At 59.2% G+C, this 21,433-nt stretch overlaps 2 protein-coding genes across 10 annotated transcripts in view; both read left to right on the top strand.

Moving 5' to 3' along the window:
• Window positions 1-10,416, top strand: part of USP48 (ubiquitin specific peptidase 48) — a 34,099-nt gene extending 23,683 nt beyond the window's left edge. For 5 of the 9 annotated variants that reach the window (XM_030507950.1, XM_030507949.1, XM_030507947.1 and 2 more), the window contains 12 exons: window positions 359-483; window positions 624-746; window positions 2,603-2,664; window positions 3,168-3,278; window positions 3,920-4,050; window positions 4,235-4,341; window positions 6,519-6,623; window positions 7,059-7,214; window positions 7,417-7,542; window positions 7,952-8,000; window positions 8,978-9,004; window positions 9,115-10,416. In XM_030507950.1, coding sequence (XP_030363810.1) covers window positions 359-483; window positions 624-746; window positions 2,603-2,664; window positions 3,168-3,278; window positions 3,920-4,050; window positions 4,235-4,341; window positions 6,519-6,623; window positions 7,059-7,214; window positions 7,417-7,542; window positions 7,952-8,000; window positions 8,978-9,004; window positions 9,115-9,137 — 1,145 coding nt within the window. In that variant the 3' untranslated portion in view covers window positions 9,138-10,416. The remainder of the gene's footprint in view (window positions 1-358; window positions 484-623; window positions 747-2,602; window positions 2,665-3,167; window positions 3,279-3,919; window positions 4,051-4,234; window positions 4,342-6,518; window positions 6,624-7,058; window positions 7,215-7,416; window positions 7,543-7,951; window positions 8,001-8,977; window positions 9,005-9,114) is intronic. The other 4 variants (XR_003994600.1, XR_003994602.1, XM_030507948.1 and 1 more) reach the window with 4 other exon arrangements.
• A 906-nt stretch (window positions 10,417-11,322) lies between these two features.
• Window positions 11,323-20,839, top strand: RAP1GAP (RAP1 GTPase activating protein). Its single transcript, XM_030507957.1, is given in 22 exon segments — window positions 11,323-11,445; window positions 12,699-12,841; window positions 12,925-12,972; window positions 13,089-13,127; window positions 13,222-13,407; window positions 14,188-14,282; window positions 14,360-14,438; window positions 14,519-14,572; window positions 14,650-14,790; window positions 14,792-14,916; window positions 14,991-15,120; window positions 15,924-16,079; window positions 16,175-16,246; window positions 16,324-16,410; window positions 17,331-17,468; window positions 17,880-17,948; window positions 18,025-18,134; window positions 18,216-18,290; window positions 19,883-19,973; window positions 20,059-20,140; window positions 20,228-20,295; window positions 20,380-20,839. Coding segments are annotated over 20 exon segments (1,845 nt in total). The 5' UTR covers window positions 11,323-11,445; window positions 12,699-12,841; window positions 12,925-12,933; the 3' UTR covers window positions 20,389-20,839.
• Window positions 20,840-21,433: the final 594 nt, after the last annotated feature.

The raw sequence follows: 21,433 nt of genomic DNA, 5'->3' as shown, positions 1-21,433 counted from the left end.
TGTGGGCAGCCAGGATCAGCACCCAGCAGCCCCGTGCCCTCTGCAGCGTGTCCGTGCTTCCCCTCACCTCTCTACCGCCGCTTGTATTTGATCAGCTGCTCGGTTCCTGAGCTCTGGAATCTTAGAGGACGTTTTCATGAATGAAAGTGACATTGGGGGTTTTTTTCCCTGTCTAAACAGGGAAATGGTAAAGGAGTTGAAGGTGCCTTTGTGTGTTGGTTGTGCTCTGTTTTGCTGACACGGTGTGTGAATCTCTTCCCCCGCATTTAGACCCTGTAATCTCTTGAATCTGGTTAGTGCTGCGACACGTCGCTGAGCGCTGGAGAGCAAAGCCCTTCTCTTGGCTCTGTCTCTGCAGGTGGCCTGTGCATATCCGAGAATGAACGCAGGGTGGTTTCCAAGGAAGCCTGGGAGAAACTCAAGCAATATTTTCCAAAGGCCCCTGAATTCCCAAATAACAAAGAGTGCTGTTCCCAGTGCAAGGTATTTGCCAGACGACATTCCTCTCTTGTTGACTGTAAATACATGGTGGTGTTTCTGGTTCTGATGTGACCCAGAAGGTAATGTCACATTGAGCAGCAGTGAGGAGCTGAAGCTCTGCTGTTATTAACTGTTTCGTGCAGATCTTGGAGCGCGAAGGGGAGGAGAACGAAGCTCTGCATAAGATGATGGCCAGCGAGCAGAAGACTTCTCTCCAGAACCTGTTTCATGATAAATGCAGGCCTTGCCTGGGCAGCTGGCCTCAGGTACGGGGAGGAAGGCGACCAGGGCAACATAGCAGGGCTTGGGGGAGGGTTTTAAGTGCTTTTATCCCTTCTCCTAAGGGATCTTAGGATCTTATCTCGCCTGTGAGAGAAGCTGCTGTGCCAGCGGAGCTCACACGTGAGCTGTGCCGAGGTGTGATTTCCCCATCAGCTGTGCTGGCGCAGAGCCCTGCTGAAGCTCCACGAGCTGCTCTCCTGTGCCAGCGGGGCTGTGGCTGGCCCACACTCAGCCAGATAAGCACCATCAATATTGCTGCTGTGGTTACATCCGCCCCTGGAAGGACTGAAGTGGTGTGGCTGTGCCGGTGGAGGCGGCTTTCCACCACCCTCCGCCTGCCTTCCTATGCAGGCCGCATTCTGCTGCTGGTCAGACAGAATTCACGTGGGCTCCAGCACCCTCCTGCATCCCAACAGCTCAGGGGAGCTTCCCTAAAAGCTGGAGTGCTCTAAATAGAAGTGATGGTGGTCGTGCAAGAACAAGTCTTTCTATGGAGACAGGCTGAAAGAGCTGGGCTGGGGCAGCCTGGAGAAGAGAAGGCTTCTTAAGGGGACACCTTAGAGCAGCTCCAGTGCCTAAAGGGGCTCCAGGAAACCTGGAGAGGGGCTTTGGACAAGGGCCTGTAGGGACAGGCCAAGGGGAATGGCTTGAACCTGCCAGAGGGGAGATTGAGATGAGCTCTGAGGCAGAAGCTCTTCCCTGTGAGGGTGCTGAGGTGCTGGCACAGACTTTTCCCAGAGAAGCTGTGGCTGCCCCATCCCTGGCAGTGTTCAAGGCCAGGTTGGACACAGGGGCTTGGAGCAACCTGCTCTAGTGGAAGGTGTCCCTGCCCGTGACAGGGGGCTGGAGCTGGAGGAGCTTTAAGGTCCCTTCACCCCAAACCACTCTGTGGTTCTAAGACCTCTCGGACAAGCCTGGAGCTCTCCAGGGCTTCCCAGGGCTTTGAGGCAGCTCTAAAGACATGGCACAAGCCGTTGGCTCCACGCGTTGGCTCCGGGACGTCTCACAGCGCTGATTAATGATTGACATTGAGATCCTGCCAAGGTGCTTTGGCAGGTGCCTCCGTGGCTCCAACATGCAAGGGCAGTTTGCTGTTCCCAGGTGCCTTCTCCAGCCAGGAATTAATATCAAGGTCAATACAGATCCATGTCTCAGAACTGGGGAACCTCAGGCAGGTTTAAATGGGAAGCACCAAGCTGGAGAGGTGCCAGGTCCTACTGGTGGTGGTTAAGGGTTGGATCTGCTTTTGGAGCTGGAGTAGGTAGTGGAAAGCTGGAGCACATCACCATGGGTCAGCTCAGAATAGGAGGGTCTCTCCAGGCAGTGAGGCTACATCCTCCTCTCCCTTTGAATTTCCTGAGGGAGCCTGATATAGAAGAGCTGAGGCTCTTTCCCTCAAGCTTTTTGAGTTTCCCTGTTCCAAAACAGTTGAGGTTTGGGGAGGAAAATAAGCAGAGTGGTTTCATCTAGAGGAGGAGAAGGGAAATTAAAACATATCAGAGGTGCAGAGGAGTGTCTGCTTTAGTCCCTGAGAACACGGTCTGAGGCGTCTTAGCTGCTGCAGGGGAAGTGCCTGTGTCCTGCTGTGAATTAGAGGTAATTGGATCTAAAGCTAAACTAACTCTGCAATAAACACCAGATTAGTAATGTAAGTGCTTAGTACTTGATCCCAAATTATTTAACTTGGCTTTCCCAGCGCGCTTGGATGGAGTTGTCATGGTGAAGCCACTGAGGGCTGGAGGAGAATGAGCGCTGCAGAAAGCACTGAGCAGTCATCGCCTCTCTGTTGTGGGATTAATTAACAAAAGAGCCTTTTTTCCCCCCTTCTTTTCACCTGCAGGAGACAGATGAGCTGTACATCGTTTCGCAGTTCTTTGTAGAAGAGTGGAGGAAATTTGTCAGGTAACTTGGCTGGAGGTTTTTGGTGCTTTTTATTCCTGTCAATGAGTTTTGCTTTTGAGTCCCGGTGTGGTGAGTAGTTACCTGCAGTTTGTCTGTGTGGGAACAAGGAAGCTGCTTTCTGCAGGACTTGGATTAGTTGTAATACGTTGTAAGGAACGTGAATTTCCTTGTTTATCGTGTCTCAACCAGATGGTGGGATTAGATGGGAACCTGATTAGTTTGTTCTTCTGTGTGGAGCTGTATCCCAGGCAGAGGTCACTGCTCAGTCCTGCTTCCACAGGCTGCTGCTGCTGGAGATGGAAATCTCTGCTTGATGGGAGAGTAGTTTTGCAACTCACAGGAGCGCACATCTGATTTCCTTGTCTGTAGTGCTTTCATGTTCCCAGCTGGAATGCCTTCTGTAAATACTCACCTCTGATTTCTTCCTGGCTGCCTGCAGAGTTGTGGGGTTTGTGGGATAACCTGAACAGCGCTTTGCAAACTGCTTCCCTTTCCCTGCACAGGAGGCCAACGCGCTGCAGCCCCGTGTCCTCGGTAGGGAACAGCGCTCTCCTCTGCCCCCACGGAGGCCTCATGTTCACCTACGCTTCCATGACCAAAGAAGACTCCAAACTGTGAGTTTCTTCTCTTCATGTGGGTGCCTTTGAAGGGTGCTGTCATCCTGGGGAACATTCCCGGGGCCGCGCTGAGCTGCAGCAACACGAGGAGCAAATGCTTGTCCATGAAGAAAATTAACACATAAGCTTGCTCAGGCCCACCTTAGCCTTCGTGCAAGGCAAGACCTAAATTGTCAGAGCATGCTGAGTCAGGAAAAAAAAAGGAGCTTACTTCAGCTTGGCTGGTTCCTAACAATCAACTCCCCTGAATTTGACCAGGGCATAGGAACATCCGGCTTCCTCACGCTTTGCTTTCCATGGGACTTTCCCCCCGGAGTGCTGGACCCTGGGCTGGAGTTCACGCTCCGTAGCGTTGCTTCTGCAGTGATGCAGCACTAAAAGTAGCAGATCTTCCTCTCCTCTCCTCCTCCTCGTCCATCCTCCCCCCGGCGTGACTGGAGCAGAACAGCATCACTAGTAACACGCTGCTGTTTCCTTGTTATCTTGGGCATTCAGGCCCTCGTGTGTAGCTGGAGTTTGGGATTGATTTTTGGAGCTTTTCTTTCCTTAACAAGACTAAAACGAATAGGGCAGGCTGTTGGGGAGCTCGGGGCTTGGCTTTTCCATGTCATAAAGCACGTTCTTGTTCCTTTGCACAGTATAGCTCTGATATGGCCCAGCGAGTGGGAGAGGATTCAAAAACTCTTTGTTGTGGATCACGTCATCAAAATCACCCGGACACCAGCGCCCGGCGCGGACCCCGAGGGTGCCCTTTACACCTCTGAGCCCCGTGAGTGCACGTTCTGCTGCTCCCCGTGCTCTGTTCTGTGCCAGCTCCCTGGGCGATGGGCTGAAGGCTCAGATCACAGGGGATGGGTGGCAAACACGGAGCTTGGCGGATGCTCTGGGTTATTGGGCTGGTTTCTCCAAGGAGCTGAAGCCATGAACTGCATTTTATCTTTGTGCCTCCCCAGAGCTCTGTCCAGAGTGCAGAGAAGGGCTGTTGTGCCAACAGCAGCGGGACTTGCGTGAGTACACCCAGGCAACCATCTACATCCATAAAGTGGTGGATAATAAGAAGGTAACGGGCTCTCCTTGCTCCTCCTGGCTCTGTTTCACTGAACAGAAACTGCGCTGAGCATCCAGGGCAGGATCCAGATGTGGCACAAGCCGGCTGCCATGGCCTGCTGTGTCCCCGTGGGGTTGGGACCTGCTGGGAGGGACACTGGTGGTGGTGGGCTGCTCTCTGCAGGCAGGAAGCACCCAGCTCTGCAGCTCCTATCGCTTTGGCACAAATAGCAGATGGGAAAACTCTGTCTGTAGCTGCGCTGAGAATTTGGCCTCCTTCAGGTTTCCTTTTGCCAAACCGACTCCTGTGCGTTACCGGGTTATCTTCACGGATGTGTCCAGCTTGGGTTATTTTAAGCAATGTGTAACTATTTCTGTCTTCATAATGGTCTTATCAGGCTCTACCTGTTCTCCCCCTCCAATATTTGTCATTTCCTTTCCTGGTTGCTTAAGTGACGTTTATTCCTAGATAGAAATGAACTCTTAACCTCCGTGCTGAGGAAGTAGCAGCAAAGGTGGACATGGGTTTCAGGATCTGTTATGAAGCTGTGAACTATGTCTCTGCTTTGCTGGGGTCTATAAGGATCAGTATCGGGTCTAGAATTGGCTTTACATGCACCCGAAAGCTGGTTACAGGAAGTCTCCCTCCTTAGGGCTTAGTTTATGCTTTAAGGGGGAAATCAAGGCTCATGGGCAAGCTCAGCTAAAGATGTTCCCTGCACCTTCACAGCGCGGGGTTGGGTTTTTGCCTCTACATCCCTGCCAGTGTAAGGGACGAGCTGGAGCCCAGAGACCTGCAGGTTGGTGGAGGCTGGATGGGTTTCTGCCGTGGTTTTGAGATTAGAACACACAGCACAGTCCTGAGCCTTTCAATACCTTAAGGAGACCGACAAGAAACCTGGAGAGGGGCTTTGGACAAGGGCCTGGAGGGACAGGCCAAGGGGAATGGCTTTAACCTGCCAGAGGGGAGATTGAGATGAGCTCTGAGGCAGAAGCTCTTCCCTGTGAGGGTGCTGAGGCGCTGGCACAGGGTGCCCAGAGAAGCTGTGGCTGCCCCATCCCTGGCAGTGTTCAAGGCCAGGTTGGACACAGGGGCTTGGAGCAACCTGCTCTAGTGGAACGTGTCCCTGCCCGTGGCAGGGGCTTGGAGCTGGAGGAGCTTTAAGGTCCCTTCCAACCCAAACCACTCTGTGATTCCATGATTCATCAGCTATGGGTTTTCAGCCTGGCTCGAGGCTGCATCCCGAGGCTGTATCTTGGCTCTGGTGCAGAGGAGGATTGGTTGGGTGGTTGGTTTTTTCCCCTGGTGCTGGACAGGACCATGCTCACATGTGGGGCTGGCAAACAAGAGGCAGCTTTTCTTTGCTGAGCAGCTGGAGCTGGAGAGAGGGGAGGAAAGTTCTGCAAGAGCAGAGCCAGGCAGCGCTTCCATCCCATTGCCGGTGCTGCAGCCGTGTAACATCAGTGCAGGGCAGCAGCGCTGGAATCCAGAGGGCTCTGGGGGGGCTGTGGTTGCTGCTGGATGTTTGGGAGCTGGGATTGCATCATTAAGTGTAAATACATCGATGGACCCCAGGATGGAGCACACCATCTCCTGGGCTCCCGCAATCCCCAGCTCCAGCCAAAGCTTGGATGGGAATTCTCATCTGGCAGATCCGTGCCTCCCGGAGTGACCGATGCAGAACCGAGCAGCCTCTTCATTTATATGTTTGTGTAAATTATTTAGATTTCATTTACTTACAACCTCCAGACCCATAAATAATGGTGCTGAGTGCCTCTGTGGGTCTGCTGCAGGCATGGATGAGTGCCTGATTCGTGGATAATATTCCTTTCTCTGTGTTAGGGCTTTCGTAATACACTTAGATGAACCAGAGAGGCAGCCAGTTAATGGCAAAGAAATCAGTGCAGGCCCCTGGAGACTTTCCCTTTGCCTGGAGAGGAGGGAAGGTCCTGAGCTGCAGGAAGCACCTGCAGTTCAATAGAGAAGCTTGTTCCGAATCCCCCCATGGTTCAGTGCAGCCGGGGAGGGGTGGAGAAGACTTCGCAGAGCACGTGGAGCAGCTCCCGGGTTGTTCCTGCTCTGTTTCAGCTCCTCGGGTCGAGGAGGCATCCCGGAGGTATCCTGGGATGTGACAGACTTTGGGATGATGCTGTCAGGTTAGTTACGGAGAATGGTTTTTATGACTTCAGGTAATGAAGGACGCTGCTCCGGAGCTGAACGTGAGCAGCTCAGAAGCTGAAGAGGAAAGGGAGGAAAACAAGCCAGAGGGGGAGCAAGACCCAGATTTTAACCAGGTAGAGATCAAAACTGCCACCAGGTTCCTTGGGTTGTGCATCCTCCCCTCGAGTCAGCATGGTGGGATAGCCCCCTCCTCCTCCCTTAACCACGAGCAGGCCAAAACAAGTGTCTAAACCTGTCATTTTAAGGGTGGCACCACACCATCGTGTTGGTTTGGAGGGAGCAGATACCGATGGTGGCTCCTGTGCTTGGCTGGTGACCACCCTGCACTAGTGTAGGAGCAGGAACCGAGGTTTCAAGGCAAATCCTTTGCTCCTCTTGATCCTTGCGCGCTTCAGTTTGCTTTCCAAAGGGCTTTGCAGCACTCTGTGCCTTCCCTCGCATGACCAACTCGCCCGAAACACAGGCTGGGGCATGGGGAGGTTGTGGTTTTCCTACTAATCCCAAACTTGGGCTCCTGATATTTTGATTCTCTTCCCTCCTGCTCCTAGACTAACGGTGGGACGAAGCGCCAGAAGATCTCCCACCAGAGCTACATCCCTTACCAAAAACAAGGCATCCGGCGAAGCACCCGGCACCGCAAAGTCAGAGGGGAGAAAGCACTGCTCGTTTCTGCTAACCAGACACTGAAAGAGCTGAAAATCCAGGTAAGGTGGTTTTCCTCCATGGAACAGAGGAGGAAAACGCAGCATCCGGACCGCGTGGCCGGGAGGGAATGGAGGGAAGGAGCATAAAGCCCTGCGGGGCATGGAGAGGCGCGTGTTGCTCTTGTGGACGTGTTGTTGTGCAGCTCAGCAGCGTGGTGTTTCCCTCGGCACCCAGTCAGCCTGTCTCATTGTGTTGGCACAGATCATGCATGCATTTTCAGTTGCTCCCTTCGACCAGAACTTGTCCATCGACGGGAAGATGCTGAGCGACGACACGGCGACACTCGGCAGCCTGGGAGTCATCCCCGAGTCTGTCATCTTGTTAAAGGTAACGTGGGGCTGGGGCTGCTCAAATCGAGCCACAGAACACAGAGAATTGGACTGGGCTTTTGGACAACCAAAGGGAAACACCTTGTGGTGCGTGTGGAAACTGCTGGGGGATAGATGTGCCCACCCGTGGCTGCTCGGTGGCTTGATTCCATGAGTTCCTTCTTCTCAGAGGAGGAAAATCCTCTTCGTGTTAGCTTGTTTGTTTAAAGAGCATCTATTAGGTGGCCTTTGCTGCTGAGCTGTGTGTGTCCCAGCCCAAAATCTGGCTGCATTAGGGAGTGAGTCCTCCCCTCTTGTTCCCAGGTGGTGTTTGGGCAAGAGACTTGTTCCCTGCTCCCCTCTGAGCAGGGCTGTGAGCTTCCACATGAGGTTGATTCCTCGTTAATCCCCTGCTCTTTTCTTTCCAGGCTGATGAACCCATTGCAGATTACGCAGCGATGGACGACGTTATGCAAGGTGAGGGGTGGGGGACACCTTGGAAGGCTTGGGGTTCAGGGAAGGCACCTCACCACCATGAGCAGGGGAGAAGGGTTGGTGGGCAAGGGTTGTGTTGGGTTCGGGTTGAAAATGGAGGTGCTGAAGCTTTGATTTGCAAGGTTGGGACAATCCCCAGCACAAACACAGGCTGGGGGAGACTGGATGGAGCAGCCTGAGGAGAAGGACTTGGGGGTGTTGGTCAATGAGAAGCTCCCCATGACCCGGCTTCAGTGTGTGCTTGAGCCCAGAACCCCCCCGTGTGCTGGGCTGCACCCCCAGAGCGTGAGCAGCAGCTCAGGGAGGGGATCCTGCCCCTCTGCTGCGCTCTGGGGAGACCCCCCCTGCAGTCCTGATCCAGCTCTGGGGCAACAGCACAAGAGGGACGTGGAGCTGCTGGAGCGAGGCCAGAGGAGGCCCCGGAGCTGCTGCGAGGGCTGGAGCAGCTCTGCTCTGGAGCCAGGCTGAGAGAGCTGGGCTGGGGCAGCCTGGAGAAGAGAAGGCTCCTGAAGGGGACACCTTAGAGCAGCTCCAGGGCCTAAAGGGGCTCCAGGAAACCTGGAGAGGGGCTTTGGACAAGGGCCTGTAGGGACACGACAAGGGGAATGGCTTTAACCTGCCAGAGGGGAGATTGAGATGAGCTCTGAGGCAGAAGCTCTTCCCTGTGAGGGTGCTGAGGCGCTGGCACAGGGTGCCCAGAGAAGCTGTGGCTGCCCCATCCCTGGCAGTGTTCAAGGCCAGGTTGGACACAGGGGCTTGGAGCAACCTGCTCTAGTGGAAGGTGTCCCTGCCTGTGGCAGGGGTTGGAGCTGGAGGAGCTTTAAGGTCCCTTCAACCCAAACCATTCCATGATTCCACAATGATCACCCTGTCAGTGCCCAGAGGAGGTTCAGTTGCACAAAAGATCCTCTAACTGCAGGGAGGTTGCTAACACGGCGCTTTTTCCTTTCCCTCCCCAGTTTGTATGCCTGAAGAAGGATTTAAAGGTGAGTTTGGGGGTTGGTTTCTCCTTCCCCCTTCATTTAAGCCCACGCTATCTTCATCATCTCCATCCCATGAGCATCATCACCTCTTGCTGGTTGTTTCTCCTCCTCAGGGACTGGTTTACTTGGCCACTGATGGTTTTCTAAGCATTGGCAACAGAGGAACAACCAGAAGGGAAGAGGATTTTGACATGGTAGGGCATTAAAAGCAGCAAAGGTGGACACAGGACTGAACTCTTTGACTCTTCCAGAAGGCAGAACCCCATTCTGAAGTGACTGCCCCCCCCTAAAGAAATCAAAATGCCTTATGTCAAAGCAGATTGCACTGGAGGACACCCTGCCTTGGCGCCAGCGGTCCCTGTTTTGTATTTAATAAAGCACCGGCAGGTTGGCGGCTCAGCCCCAGCGTGGGGTGTTGTCTGCAGAGGGTCCTGATCCCATCCAGCAACCCCCCCTTGATCCGTTCTCGAGGAACTCTTTAGGCGTAACCTGCTTCTTACGGATAATCCTGTCTTTGATCCGCTATTACTCGTTCAGTACAGCATGGAAGTAAAGGAATTGTTACTTGTGAGGAATGTCTGGCTCTTTCCAGCAACCAATCTTCATTTCTTTCACCCAAAACTCCGTTGGGGTTCGGCCACCAGGGCCCAGGGAACGGCCAAAGCTCCGATGGGCTCTAATAACCGCTGGATCCGTGTGGATGGTGGGATTTTAGCAACGTTGGGTATTTTAATGACTTCTGAGAACATCTTTTTCCCCTCGGACACGGCTGCCAGTGGCTTCGGCAGCCCAAGGGGGCAAAGGAGCCCTGGTGTGTGCCGTGTTTCCCATGGGAAGAGGTGTTATTTTCCCCTCCTCTCCTCTCATTGTTTCAGGAATGCACTAATCAATGTGATTGTTTTTTACATCTGTAGCTCCTGGAAGGGTCCCTCCCCATTCCCTGCCTGTTCCAGAGAGCTGCCCATTCCCAAGCCCATTCCCGGTGTCAGGGAGCCACGGAACTCCTAAAAGGTGATTTTGGGGGGCAATCTGGACCCGTGGAGTCTTTCCCGAGGTAAAGACGTGGCAGGAATTCAACGCGCTAAAGCTGCTCCATCCTTCAGGAGCTTTTCTCCTTCCCCGACTGAAGCCCACGCTTTTGTACATATCCCTTGGAAATTCCATATGGGTTTTTTTTTCAAATTTGCTGTTATTTTTCCCCTGTTTTTAACGTTCTCGACGTTCCCGGAGCCTGTAACGTTGCAGAATCAAACCTCTCACGCCGGTGGGAAGGGATGAGCCGGATCCATGTTTCCGTACGTGATGGATGCGCCGCGGGGCCGGGCGGAGGCCGCGGGTACAAGACACGATCGAAGGCCCAAGTTTCTGTTTTATCTGTTATTTCCAACCATTATCCCATTAAAATCGTGGTTTGAGCTGTGGAAGCCTCAATTGAAGCGCACACGCGCGGGATGGGTGGGATTTTAAGGGGTTATAAAGCCCCACATCCTGCTCCAGGCCATCCCAAAAAGGATGGTGGGATGCGAGCAAGCGGGATCTGGCTGGAGCAGGAATCACACTGGCCGTGGCACGTGGGATGGTTCTTATTGGAGCCTGGAAGCACAGCACCCATAGGTGCTCAATGGGCTGTGGCAGCTCCTGGGCTGGTGTCCCAGTGCCAGCACCCCATATCCCAACACATCCCAAAGAGCCTCGGCCAGCCCTTCCCTGGGGATCCCAAACCGGGGCGTCCCTCCTGGCACCAAAATGGCCCCAGGGGGGAGATGAGTGCTGGGGGTCCTTGTGTCCTGGGTGCTGTTGGGTGATGGGGGGTACCCAGGTGCCAGCCTTGCGCAGGCGGATGGAGATGGGTCCCTGGGGACCAGGGAGGGATCTGGAGGTGTCCCTGGCTGTGGGGAGCGATGCGGGGGAGCTGGGATGGGGGATCCCAGGCTGGGGTGAGGCCGTCCCCAGTGCCAGATCCCAGTTCCCGGTGCCTGTTCCTGGAGCTGGTGCCAGTTCCCAGTTCCGGTGTCCTTCCCTGGTGCTGTTTCCCTGGTGCTGCCAGTTCCCGGTTGCTGGTTCCCATTTCCAATGATGCTTCCTGGTTCTGGTGCCAGTTCCCCGGTGCCATTTCCTGGTTGCCATTCCCTGGTGCGGGTTCCCAGTTGCCAGTTCCCGGTCGCGGGTTCCCGGTGCCATTCCCCGGTCGCTGTTTCCCAGCGCCGGTTCCCGGTTCCGGTGCCGGTTCCCGGTTCCCTGTTGCCGTTCCCCGGTGCCGGTTCCCGGTTCCGGTGCCGGTTCCCGGTGCCGGCCGCCCCCGGAGGGGCCGCCCCGCCCCGCCGCACGTGACGCGGCGCGGTGGCTGCGAGCGGCGGGGCCCCCGCTCCGCTGCGCTCCGGTACCGGCTCCGCTCCGGTACCGGCCCCAGCCCCGGCCCCGGCGCCGGCCCCGCCGCCCCTCCGGTAAGTGCCGCCCCGCGGGGACCGGGGATCCCCCCGGTGACATCCCCCCGGCGTGTCCCCCCCATCTCCGGTGCAGCACCGGGGGGGGGGGGCCGTTCCCCGGTGACCTTCAGCCGGTACCGGTAGTGCCGGGGAGTGGGGAGGGGGATGCTCCGGGCCTGGGCGGGGGGATCAGCCCCCCCCAACCTGCCCCTCCCCGAAATCTGCCCCCCACGAATTAGCCCTTAAACCTGCCCCCCCCAAACCTACCCCCTTAACGCCTCCCCCCCCCAAACCTACCCCCCCAACCTGCCCCTCCCCAACCTCCCCCCCAACCTGCCCCAAATCTCCTTCCCCCCCCACCCCCACCCCGTTCCCACCATCTGCCCACACCCCCCCAGCCTCGCCCCAAATTTGGGTCACCCCCCTCCTGAGCTCCCCCCACTTTGGGTGCTGGGGAGGGTGGGAGCGTTGGGGGGGGACCCCCCTCCAGGACCGCGCAGAGTGGCCCGGAGGGGGGGGGGGTCACGCTGCGGCCCCCGGGTTCACGGGGACGGGTCGTGTCTGCACCGGGGCCGGTGACATTGTCGCATTTGCACCAGGGTCGCATTTACACGCAGTCGTGTTTGCACGGGGACGGGTCGTGTTTGCACGGGGACGGGGCTCGTTTGCACGGGGATGGGGTGCGTTTGCACGAGGGTCCCTTTTGCACGAGGGACGCACTTGAACCCCGATGTGTTTGCACGGGGGCAGAGCACGTTTGCACCAGGGTTGTGTTTGCACGGGGATGGGTCACACTTGTGCCAGGGCTGTGCTCACGCGCAGTCGTGCTGGCACCAGGGCTGTGTTTGCACAGGGACAGGTCGTGTTTGCCCCTGGTTGTGTTTGCAAAGGGACAGTGCTCGTTTACACCAGAGTGGTGTTTGCACAAGGATGGGTCCCGCTTGCACCAGGGGCACGCTTGCACGGGGACGGGGCGCTCTTGCACGAGCATTCGTGATTGCACAAGGGTCGCACACGGACGGGTTGTGTTTGCACGGGGGGGGGGGGAGGAGAACGGATCCATTTGCACCAGGACCGGGGTTGCACCGGGGCTGTGTGTGTGCACCAGGGCTCTTGCACGGGGCTCTTTGCACGGGGCCGTTGCACGGGGCCGGGTCCCGGTGCTCGGCGCTGCCGGTCCCGGCGCTGTCCGTGGTGCTGCCCCGCGCGGCGCCGCCTCCCGCCCGCAGGGGGCGCCCTCCGGGGGTGACGGGACTCGCTGCCGTCAGTAGGCTTCAGGGTTAACGCCGCTCAAGGGGCCGTGGGGGAGCTCCCCTCTCCCCCAGGAAGCGCCATGGGCCCCCCAGGACTCCCCCGCACCACATAGACGTGTCTCCATCCAGCACCGCCACCCCCTCGGCCACCCCACCCCGAGGTAAGCCCCGATGGGTGCTCCCCACCCAAGGGTGCCCATCCCAAGGTGGAGTGATGGGCACCCACAGTGCTCATGTCCCGCAGGGCAGCAGGATGGCCCAGCAGCGCCACGCCGTCCCCCCGCCGCTCAAGGTAGGCACTGGTGGGGTGGGGGCACCCAACCAGCACCCATGGGTGTCAGCATGGCCTTCACCAACCCCAGCACCCATGGGTGCCAGCATGGCCTTCACCCACCCGTTGTCTTGCAGACGGAAGAGGATTACATCCCCTACCCCAGCGTGCATGAGGTAGAGCACCTGCTCCCCTCCAGAGATGGGTGCCGCGAGCGGCTGGGTGGGTTGATGGTGGGTGCTGGAGCACCCATCTGGGTTGTGGGTGCAGGTGCTGGGCCGGGAGGGGCCGTTCCCCCTCATCCTCCTGCCGCAGTTTGGGGGTTACTGGATCGAGGGCACCAACCACCAGCTGAGTGGGGCACCCGAGTCCCCCCCGACCCCAGCACCCAGTGCCCGGGCAAAGCTTGAGGGCAACCACACGGCCAAGATCTACCGCAAGCACTTCTTGGGCAAGGTGAGGCTCCGTGGGTGCTGCAGGCATGGGTGCTCGGGGTGGGTGGGCTCCCCATGGCTGTGGGTGGGCATGGGCACAGAGACCTCATAAGCATGAGTGCTCATGCCATGTATATGGGTGCTCATGGACCTGGGTGCCCCATGACAGGGGTGCTTATGCATATGGGTGCTCGTGAACCTGGGTGCCCCATGACAGGATAACTTGTGCATATGGGTGCTCATGGACATGGATGACTCATGGGTGTGGATACCTATAGGCATGGGAGCCCCATGGGTATGGGTGCTCATGGATCTGGGTGCCCCATGGGCATGGGTGTGCGTGGGCATGGGGGCTCCATAAGTATGGGTGCCCATGGATAAGGGTGCTCAGAAACCTGGATGCCCCATGGCATGGGTGCTTATGGGTATGGGTGGCTCATTGCATGTGAGCCCGTGCATGTTGCTCCATAGGTGGTGGTATCTGTGAGTATGGGTGCTGATGGACATGGGTGCCTCGTGGGGATGAGTGCTTAAGGTTATGGGTGCTCAGGGACCTGGGTGCCCCATGGTATGGGTGCTCATAGGGATGGATGTCCATGGGCATGGGGAACCTACTGGTTTGTAGGATGGGTGGCCCATGGGCATGAGCGCCCATAGGTGTAGGTGCTCATGACATTGGTGCTCATAGGCATGGGTGCTCATGGACATTGGTGCTCATGGGCATTGGTGCCCCATGACAAGGGTGCCTCCCAGTGTGAGCACCCATTGGCGCAGCCATGGGTGCTCGGCCCCCTCCCCGCAGGAGCACTTCAACTACTACTCCCTGGACCCAGCATTGGGCCACCTCGTCTTCTCCCTCAAGTACGACGAGCAGGAGCACCTTCACCTGCTGCTGCGGTGAGCAGGGGCCCGGGGGCACCCATGGGTGCTGCCTGCGGGCAGGGTGCCACCCTGACCCCCTCCTCACCCCACAGCACCCGTGCCCGCACCCTGCACGACGTGGTGCCTATCTCCTGCCTGGCCGAGTTCCCCAACGTGGTGCAGATGGCCAAGGTGGGTGCTACACCTCCAGCCGCACCCATGGGTGCCCCCTAACCCTGGGCCACCCATTGCATCCCCCATCCCTCCCGCAGCTGGTGTGCGAGGACGTCAACGTGGATCGCTTCTACCCCGTGCTCTATCCCAAGGTGAGCGGGGTGCGAGGCTGGGGCCAGCCATGGGCACCCATGGGTGCCCCCCACCCACCCTCCCCATGCTCCCGCAGGCGTCCCGCCTCATCCTCGCCTTCGACGAGCACGTGCTCAGCAACCACTTCAAATTCGGGGTCATCTACCAGAAGCTGGGGCAGGTACGAGATGGGGTGTTGGGGGGTCGGTGTTGGGGGGTCCCATTGGCGGTGTTGGGGTGCACCCATGTCCTCCCCACGGCAGACGTCCGAGGAGGAGCTCTTTGGCACCACGGAGGAGAGCCCAGCCTTCACCGAGTTCCTGGACGTGCTGGGGCAGCGGGTGCAGCTGCGCGACTTCAAGGGGTGCGTGATGGGGTGCTGGGGGGGGCACCCATGGGTGCTGCCGGGCTCAGGGTGCATGTCCCCTCTGCACGCAGGTTCCGGGGGGGGCTGGATGTGACCCACGGACAGACGGGCAGCGAGTCCATCTACTGCCACTTCCGCGACAAGGAGATCATGTTCCACGTCTCCACCAAGCTGCCCTACACCGAGGGGGACGCGCAGCAGGTGGGGCACCCATGGGTGCTGGGGGGGGCAGAGTCACGGGTTGGGGGGGGACATGGGTGCTGGTGGGGGGATGAGGGTATAGAGGGTCCTGGGACACCCCCATGAGATGGAAAGGGTGGTGGGGCACTTATGGGTGCTTTGGGGGTGTCCATGGAGTGCAGGGGCTTCTGGGGAACCTATGAGTGCTGGGAAGCATCTGTGGGACACAAGGGCTATCAATACACCCATGGGTGTGTGTGGGGGCATCTGTGGGATGCAGGGGACTCAGAGCACCCATGGGTGCTGGGGAGTGTCGATGGGACACAAAATCTCCATGGGCATCCATGGGTGCTGGGGGACATCCGTAGGGCACAAGGGCTGGAAGGGCACCCCTGGGTGCTAGTGAGCATCTATGGAGCACAAGGGCCAGAAGTACCCCCATGGGTACTGTGGGGTGTCTATGGGATGCCAAAGTTCCATGGTCACCCTTGGATGATGGCGGAGCATCTATGGGATGCAGAGGCTGGCAGAGCACCCATGGATGCTGGGGGGATGTCTATGTGTCTATGGGATACCAAAGTTCCATGGTCACCCATGGGTGCTGGGGGGATATCTACGGGATACAGGGAGATGGCAGAGCACCCATGGGTGCTGGGGAGGATGTCTATGGGATGCCAAAGCTCCGTGGGCATCCATGGGTACTGGGGGCACCTATCTGGCACATTGGCTGCCATTCCCTTTGCCCTCCCTGGGGCGACCACCCTCTGTCCCCTCCATCCTCCTTGTCCCTCCCTGACCCCCGATGTCCCCCCATGTCCCCTCAGCTGCAGCGGAAGCGTCACATCGGCAACGACATCGTGGCCGTGGTCTTCCAGGACGAGAACACGCCGTTCGTGCCCGACATGATCGCCTCCAACTTCCTCCACGCCTTCGTGGTGGTGCAGCTGGAGCAGGGCAGCGACCAGGGGACCCTCTACAAGGTGCCACCCCAGCCTCAGTGTGTGTCCCCCCCCTCCGTGGGGTGCCGGGGGCATTGGGGTGCCCCGTCACCCCCCACCCTGCCCACCCGCCGCAGGTCTCTGTCACCGCCCGTGATGATGTGCCCTTCTTCGGCCCGCCGCTGCCCGACCCCGCTGTGTTCAGGAAGGTGAGCACCCATGGGTGCTGCTGGGGGGAGGGGGGTCCGAGGGTGGCACCCACCCAGGGCTGCCCCTCGCCCCGCAGGGCCCCGAGTTCCAGGAGTTCCTGCTGACGAAGCTCATCAACGCCGAGTACGCCTGCTACAAGGCTGAGAAGTTCGCCAAGCTGGAGGTGGGTGACATGTGGGTGCTGGGGGGCCTGCAGTGGGGCTGGGCACACCGTGGGACATGTGGGTGCTGGGCACAATGTGAGTGCTGGGCACACAGTGGGACTTGGGACGTGGGTGCCCATTGCACCCACAGCACCCACATTGTGCCCAGCACCCATGGGCCCCACTGCAGGCACAGCACCCAATTCCACACAACTGGGTGCTCTGGATGTGGGTGCTGTGCCTGAAGTGGGGCTGTATATGCTGCGGGGCCCATGTCTGCTGTGGGTGCTGTGCCTGGAAGTGGGTGCCATGTATGCTATGCATGCATGCCATGGGTGCCATGTACAGTGGGTGCTGTGGAAGCAGTAGCACATGGGTACTGTGTACACTAGGTGCTTGTGGGTGCTGTGCACATGGGTGCTCTGGGTGCCGTGTACACTGGGTGGTATGGGTGCCGTGCATGTGGGTGCTGTGTACACTGGGTGTTATGGGTGCTGTACACATGGGTGCTGTGGGTGCCGTGGGTGCCATATACACTGGGTGCTGTGGGTGCTGTGCACATGGATGCTGTGGGTGCCATGTACACTGTGTGCTATGGATGCTGTGCATGTGGGTACTGTGCACATGGGTGCTGTGGGTGCTGTGTATACTGGGTGCTGTGGGTGCTGTGCACGTGGGTGCTGTGGGTGCTGTGTACACTGTGTGCTATGGATGTTGTGAATGTAGGTGCTGTGTACACTGGGTGCTGGGGGTGCTGTGGGTGCTGTGCATGTGGGTACTGTGCACGTGGGTGCTGTGGGTGCTGTGTACACTGGGTGCTGTGGGCAGTGCGTGGACAGGCATGGGGGGGGCTCTCCCTTGGGGGGTCTCTCCCTTGAGGGAGGTTCTCCCTTGGGGGGGGTCTCTCCCTTTGGGGGTTCCCAGAGCTGCGGGTGCGCAGGAGCGGACGCGGGCGGCGCTGCTGGAGACGCTGCACGAGGAGCTGCAGGCGCGCAGCCAGGCCATGCTGGGGCTGGGCCCCGACGACGAGCGCCCGGACAACGGCGCCGCCGCCCCGGGCTTCTTCGAGTCCTTCAAGGTGCGGCGCGGGGCGGGGGGGGGAGGCGGTACCGGGGACCCCGGGGACCGAGGGAACCCCCCGGCCCTTCCCCGTCCCGCCCCACGCCGGTGCCGCGGGGGTCTCCCGCGGGAGAGCCCCGCCCCCGGGCACGCCCACCGCGCAGCCAGCCAGTCAGCTTGAGGCAGCCTGGACGATGCCACACCCACTCTGAGAGGCCACGCCCCCTTACGGAACAAGCCACGCCCCTAAAGCGGTCTGGTCCCTCCCCTCCCACCCAGGCCACGCCCCCGGGTGCCCCGTGCACCGCTCTTAAGGCCCGCCCACTCCATGTTGGCCACGCCCCCCTCCCCTCAGGCCACGCCCCCTCCCCGGTGGCCCCGTCCCCTCCCGGTGCCGGTCGCTGACTCGCTGCTCCCCCCCTCCCCCCAGTCGCTGCTGGTGCCCGGGAGCCGGCGCGGACGCCGCGGCAGCGCCATCGGGCTGGGCTCGGTGGAAGAGGTGGGTACCCCCAGTGCCCCCCCACCGGTGTTCCCCCCCCCCACCTTCCCGGTCCCCGGTTAACGGCGCCCCGCAGGCGCTGCTGGTGCCCGGGAAGAGCCCGTCGCGGCGGCGGCCCGGCCCGCTCGGCTCCCGCCGCTCCAGCGCCATCGGCATCGAGAGCATCCAGGAGGCGCCGGCCGGCAGGTGAGTGCCGGTACCGGCGCGGGGCGGGGACGGCCGCTGTCCCCTCCCAGTGTCACCCCACTGCCCGCCCCCTCCGCACAGGGACGGCCCCGCCGCCACCCCCGAGGGCACCGGCTCCGCACACAGCTCCCCCGAGAGCCAGCGGCACCAGGACAGGTCCCGCACTGGGACGGGGACGGGGTGGCACGGGGTCGGGGTGACACTGGGTGGGGTGACATGGGAATGGGGTGGCACGGGATGGGGTGACATGGGAATGGGGTGACACGAGTTTGGGGTGACACAGGGATGGGGTGACACGGGATGGGGTGACATGGGAATGGGGTGGCACAGGAATGGGGTGGCACTGGGTGAGGTGACACGGGATGGGGTGACATGGGGATGGGGTGAAACAGAGATTGAGTGACAAGGGGTTGGGGTCACATGGGAATGGGGTAAAACAGGGATTGGGTGACATGAGAATGGGGTGACACGAGTTTGGGGTGACACGGGATGGGGTGACGCAGGATGGAGTGACATGGAGACAGGGTGACACGGCGACAGGGTGACACATGGTTGGGGTGACACGAGGTTGAGGTGACACAGGGATGGGGTGACACGGGGACTGGGTGATGCAGGGATGGGTGTGATACAGGGATGGGGTGACATGGGGACTAGGTGACACAAGGACGGGGTGACGCAGGAACTGGTGAGCACTGGGATGGTATGGCACTGGGATGCAATGGGCCACAGTGGCACTGGGTCGAGGTGACATGAGGGCAGAGTGAAATCGGGGTGACATGGGGAATGGAGGGCAATGGGATGGGGCAGTGCAAGGACAGGGTGGCACTTGGATGTGGTGGTACTGGCACATGGTGGCACTGGCATGGGGTAACACAGGGATGCTACGGGCCAGGTTGGCACTGGGATGGGGTGACAAGGGGCCTGGAGGGCACTGGGCTGGGACAGCACAGAGATGGGGTGGCACAGGGATGCAGTGACAGGGTGGCACCAAGGTAAGCTGACACTGGGATGGGGTGGCAAGGGGACAAGGTGACATGGGGACTGGAGGGCACTGGGATGGGGCAGCAGATGGGGAGGGTGACACGGGGATGGAATGACACTGGGACAAGGTGGCATTCATCTGGTGGTATGGACAGGACAATGTGGCATAGCACAGGGATGGGGTGCACAGGGACAGAGTCACCCAGGAACACAGTGGCACAGGGACTGTGTGTCATGGGGACAAGGTATCAGTGGGGTGGACAAGGGGGAGTGGTGGGGTGGCACAGGGATGGGGTGGCACTTGGATGGCCTGGGCACAGGGTGGCGCAAAGGGGAGGTGGCACAGGGGTGGGTGGCATGGGGACACATTGGTGTGGTGGCAAGGGATATGGGGATGGGATGGCATGGGGATGGGATATCTGAGGGATGGGGCGGCACGAGGGTGGGATATTCGGGGGATGGGATGGCATGGGGATGAGGGGCACGGGGATAGGACACCCCAGGGACAGAGTGGCTGGGGACAGGGTGGCACAGGGATGGGACATCCCAGCTATGGGATGGCTTGGGGACGAGATGGCACAGGGATGCGTTATCCCAGGGATGGGATAGCGTGGGGATAAGGTAGCACAGGGATGGGATGGCGCAGGGTTGGGACATCCCAAGGACAGGGTGGCGTGGGGACAGGGTGACACGGGGACGTCGCGGCGGGTGATGGCGGTGGCCGCGGTGCCAGCCTGTCCCCATCGCTGGGGCCGGTCCCTCCGCAGGGAGAAGCCGGAGCCGCCGGATTTCTCCCGCTCTTCTTCCAGCGGCAGCAGCTTCGGCAGCGCCCCCGAGGAGCCGAGCGAGCCGGGACGGGTACCGGGGTGCCGGGGGGGGGGACAATGGGTGCTGGGATGGGGGGGACACAGAGCACCCCTCTGACCACCCCCTGCACCCTTAGGAGAGCCGCTCCCCCTCGGGGACCCACCGCGACGCCTTCACCGACACCCCGTGGCCGGATGACCCCCCCGGCACCCCCACAGGTAGCCCATCACCGGGGCGTCAGGGCACTGCGGGGCTTTGGGGGGGGGGTGTGTCCCTAACTCATGGTCCCCCCTATTTTCCTCCAGGCCGACGTCCCCCTGAGTCCCCCTGCCCCGAGATCAAAATCCAGCTGGAGCGGCCCCCCCCTCATCCGGTGAGGCTGTGACACCCCCCCCCAGTGCACCCCAATATGGGGACACCCATATTGGGGTGCACCCACTGATGTCCCTTTGCACAGGGCTCGTAGTCACCCCCCCATCCCCGGGGGGTGTCAACACTTCACCCCTCCATGTGCCAGGAGCTGAAGCCATCGTCCCCAGTGTAGGATTTGGGGGGCCCCCCCAGAAAAATGAGGGTGTCCCCCCTCCAGACAATCTCCATCACCCCAAATCCCCCTGGGGGGGGTGATGGACCATGAAGGACTCTCCCCCCCGCTGTCACCCCAAAATGAAGAGCGGGTCCAACCCGAGCATCACCACCTCCCTAAGGAAAATGGGGGCTCAGATCCAGGGTAAACCCAAAGTGGGGGCTCCCCCTGTTGTTCCCCTCCCCCCCTTATTTTAAGGGAAAAAAGCTCCGGAATGGGTCGGATGCTGGAATCGGCGGGGGGGGGAGGGGGATTATTTTTTCAAGCCCCCCCCAAATCGTGTTTGTGTTTCCTGTGAGTCCTGTATAAAATAAAGGTTTATTTATCGCTACGGCTGCGGGGTGCTGGGGGGGGGGGTGTCCCCAAAACCTCACACATCAGAGATAGTGACCTTGAAAACACCAAATTCACCCATTTTGGGGGTTATTTACACATTTTGGGGGAGTTATTTACCCTTTTTAGGAGTAATTTACCCATTTTTGGGGGTCATTTATCCATTTTTGGGGGGTTATTCACCCATTTTGGGGGGTTATTTATCATTTTTTGGGGGGGTTATTTACCCATTTTGGGGGAGTTATGTACCCATTTTGGGGGCTTATTTACCCATTTTTGGGGGTTATTTATCCATTTTGGGTGGGTTATTCCCCCATTTTTTGGGGGGAGGGTTATTCACCTATTTTGGGAGTTATTCACCCATTTTGGGGGGGTTATTTACTCATTTTGGGGGGGTTATTTACCCTTTTTTGGGGGGTTATTCACCCATTTTGGGGGTTATTCACCCATTTTGGGGGGTTTATTTACTGATTTTTGGGGGTTATTTACCCAAGATTGGGGCTTTGGCTGAGCAAAACCTTTCTTTGAGTTACCCCTATTTTGGGGAGGCTGTGGGTACCCCAAAATACGGCAAAACATGCCTCCACCCCCC

The sequence above is a fragment of the Strigops habroptila genome, chromosome 16 (genome assembly GCF_004027225.2).
Source record: "Strigops habroptila isolate Jane chromosome 16, bStrHab1.2.pri, whole genome shotgun sequence".
Classification (NCBI taxonomy): Eukaryota; Metazoa; Chordata; class Aves; order Psittaciformes; family Psittacidae; genus Strigops; species Strigops habroptila.
The sequence above is the reverse complement of the archived record's forward strand: the minus strand, read 5'-3'. Positions and strand labels throughout refer to the sequence as shown.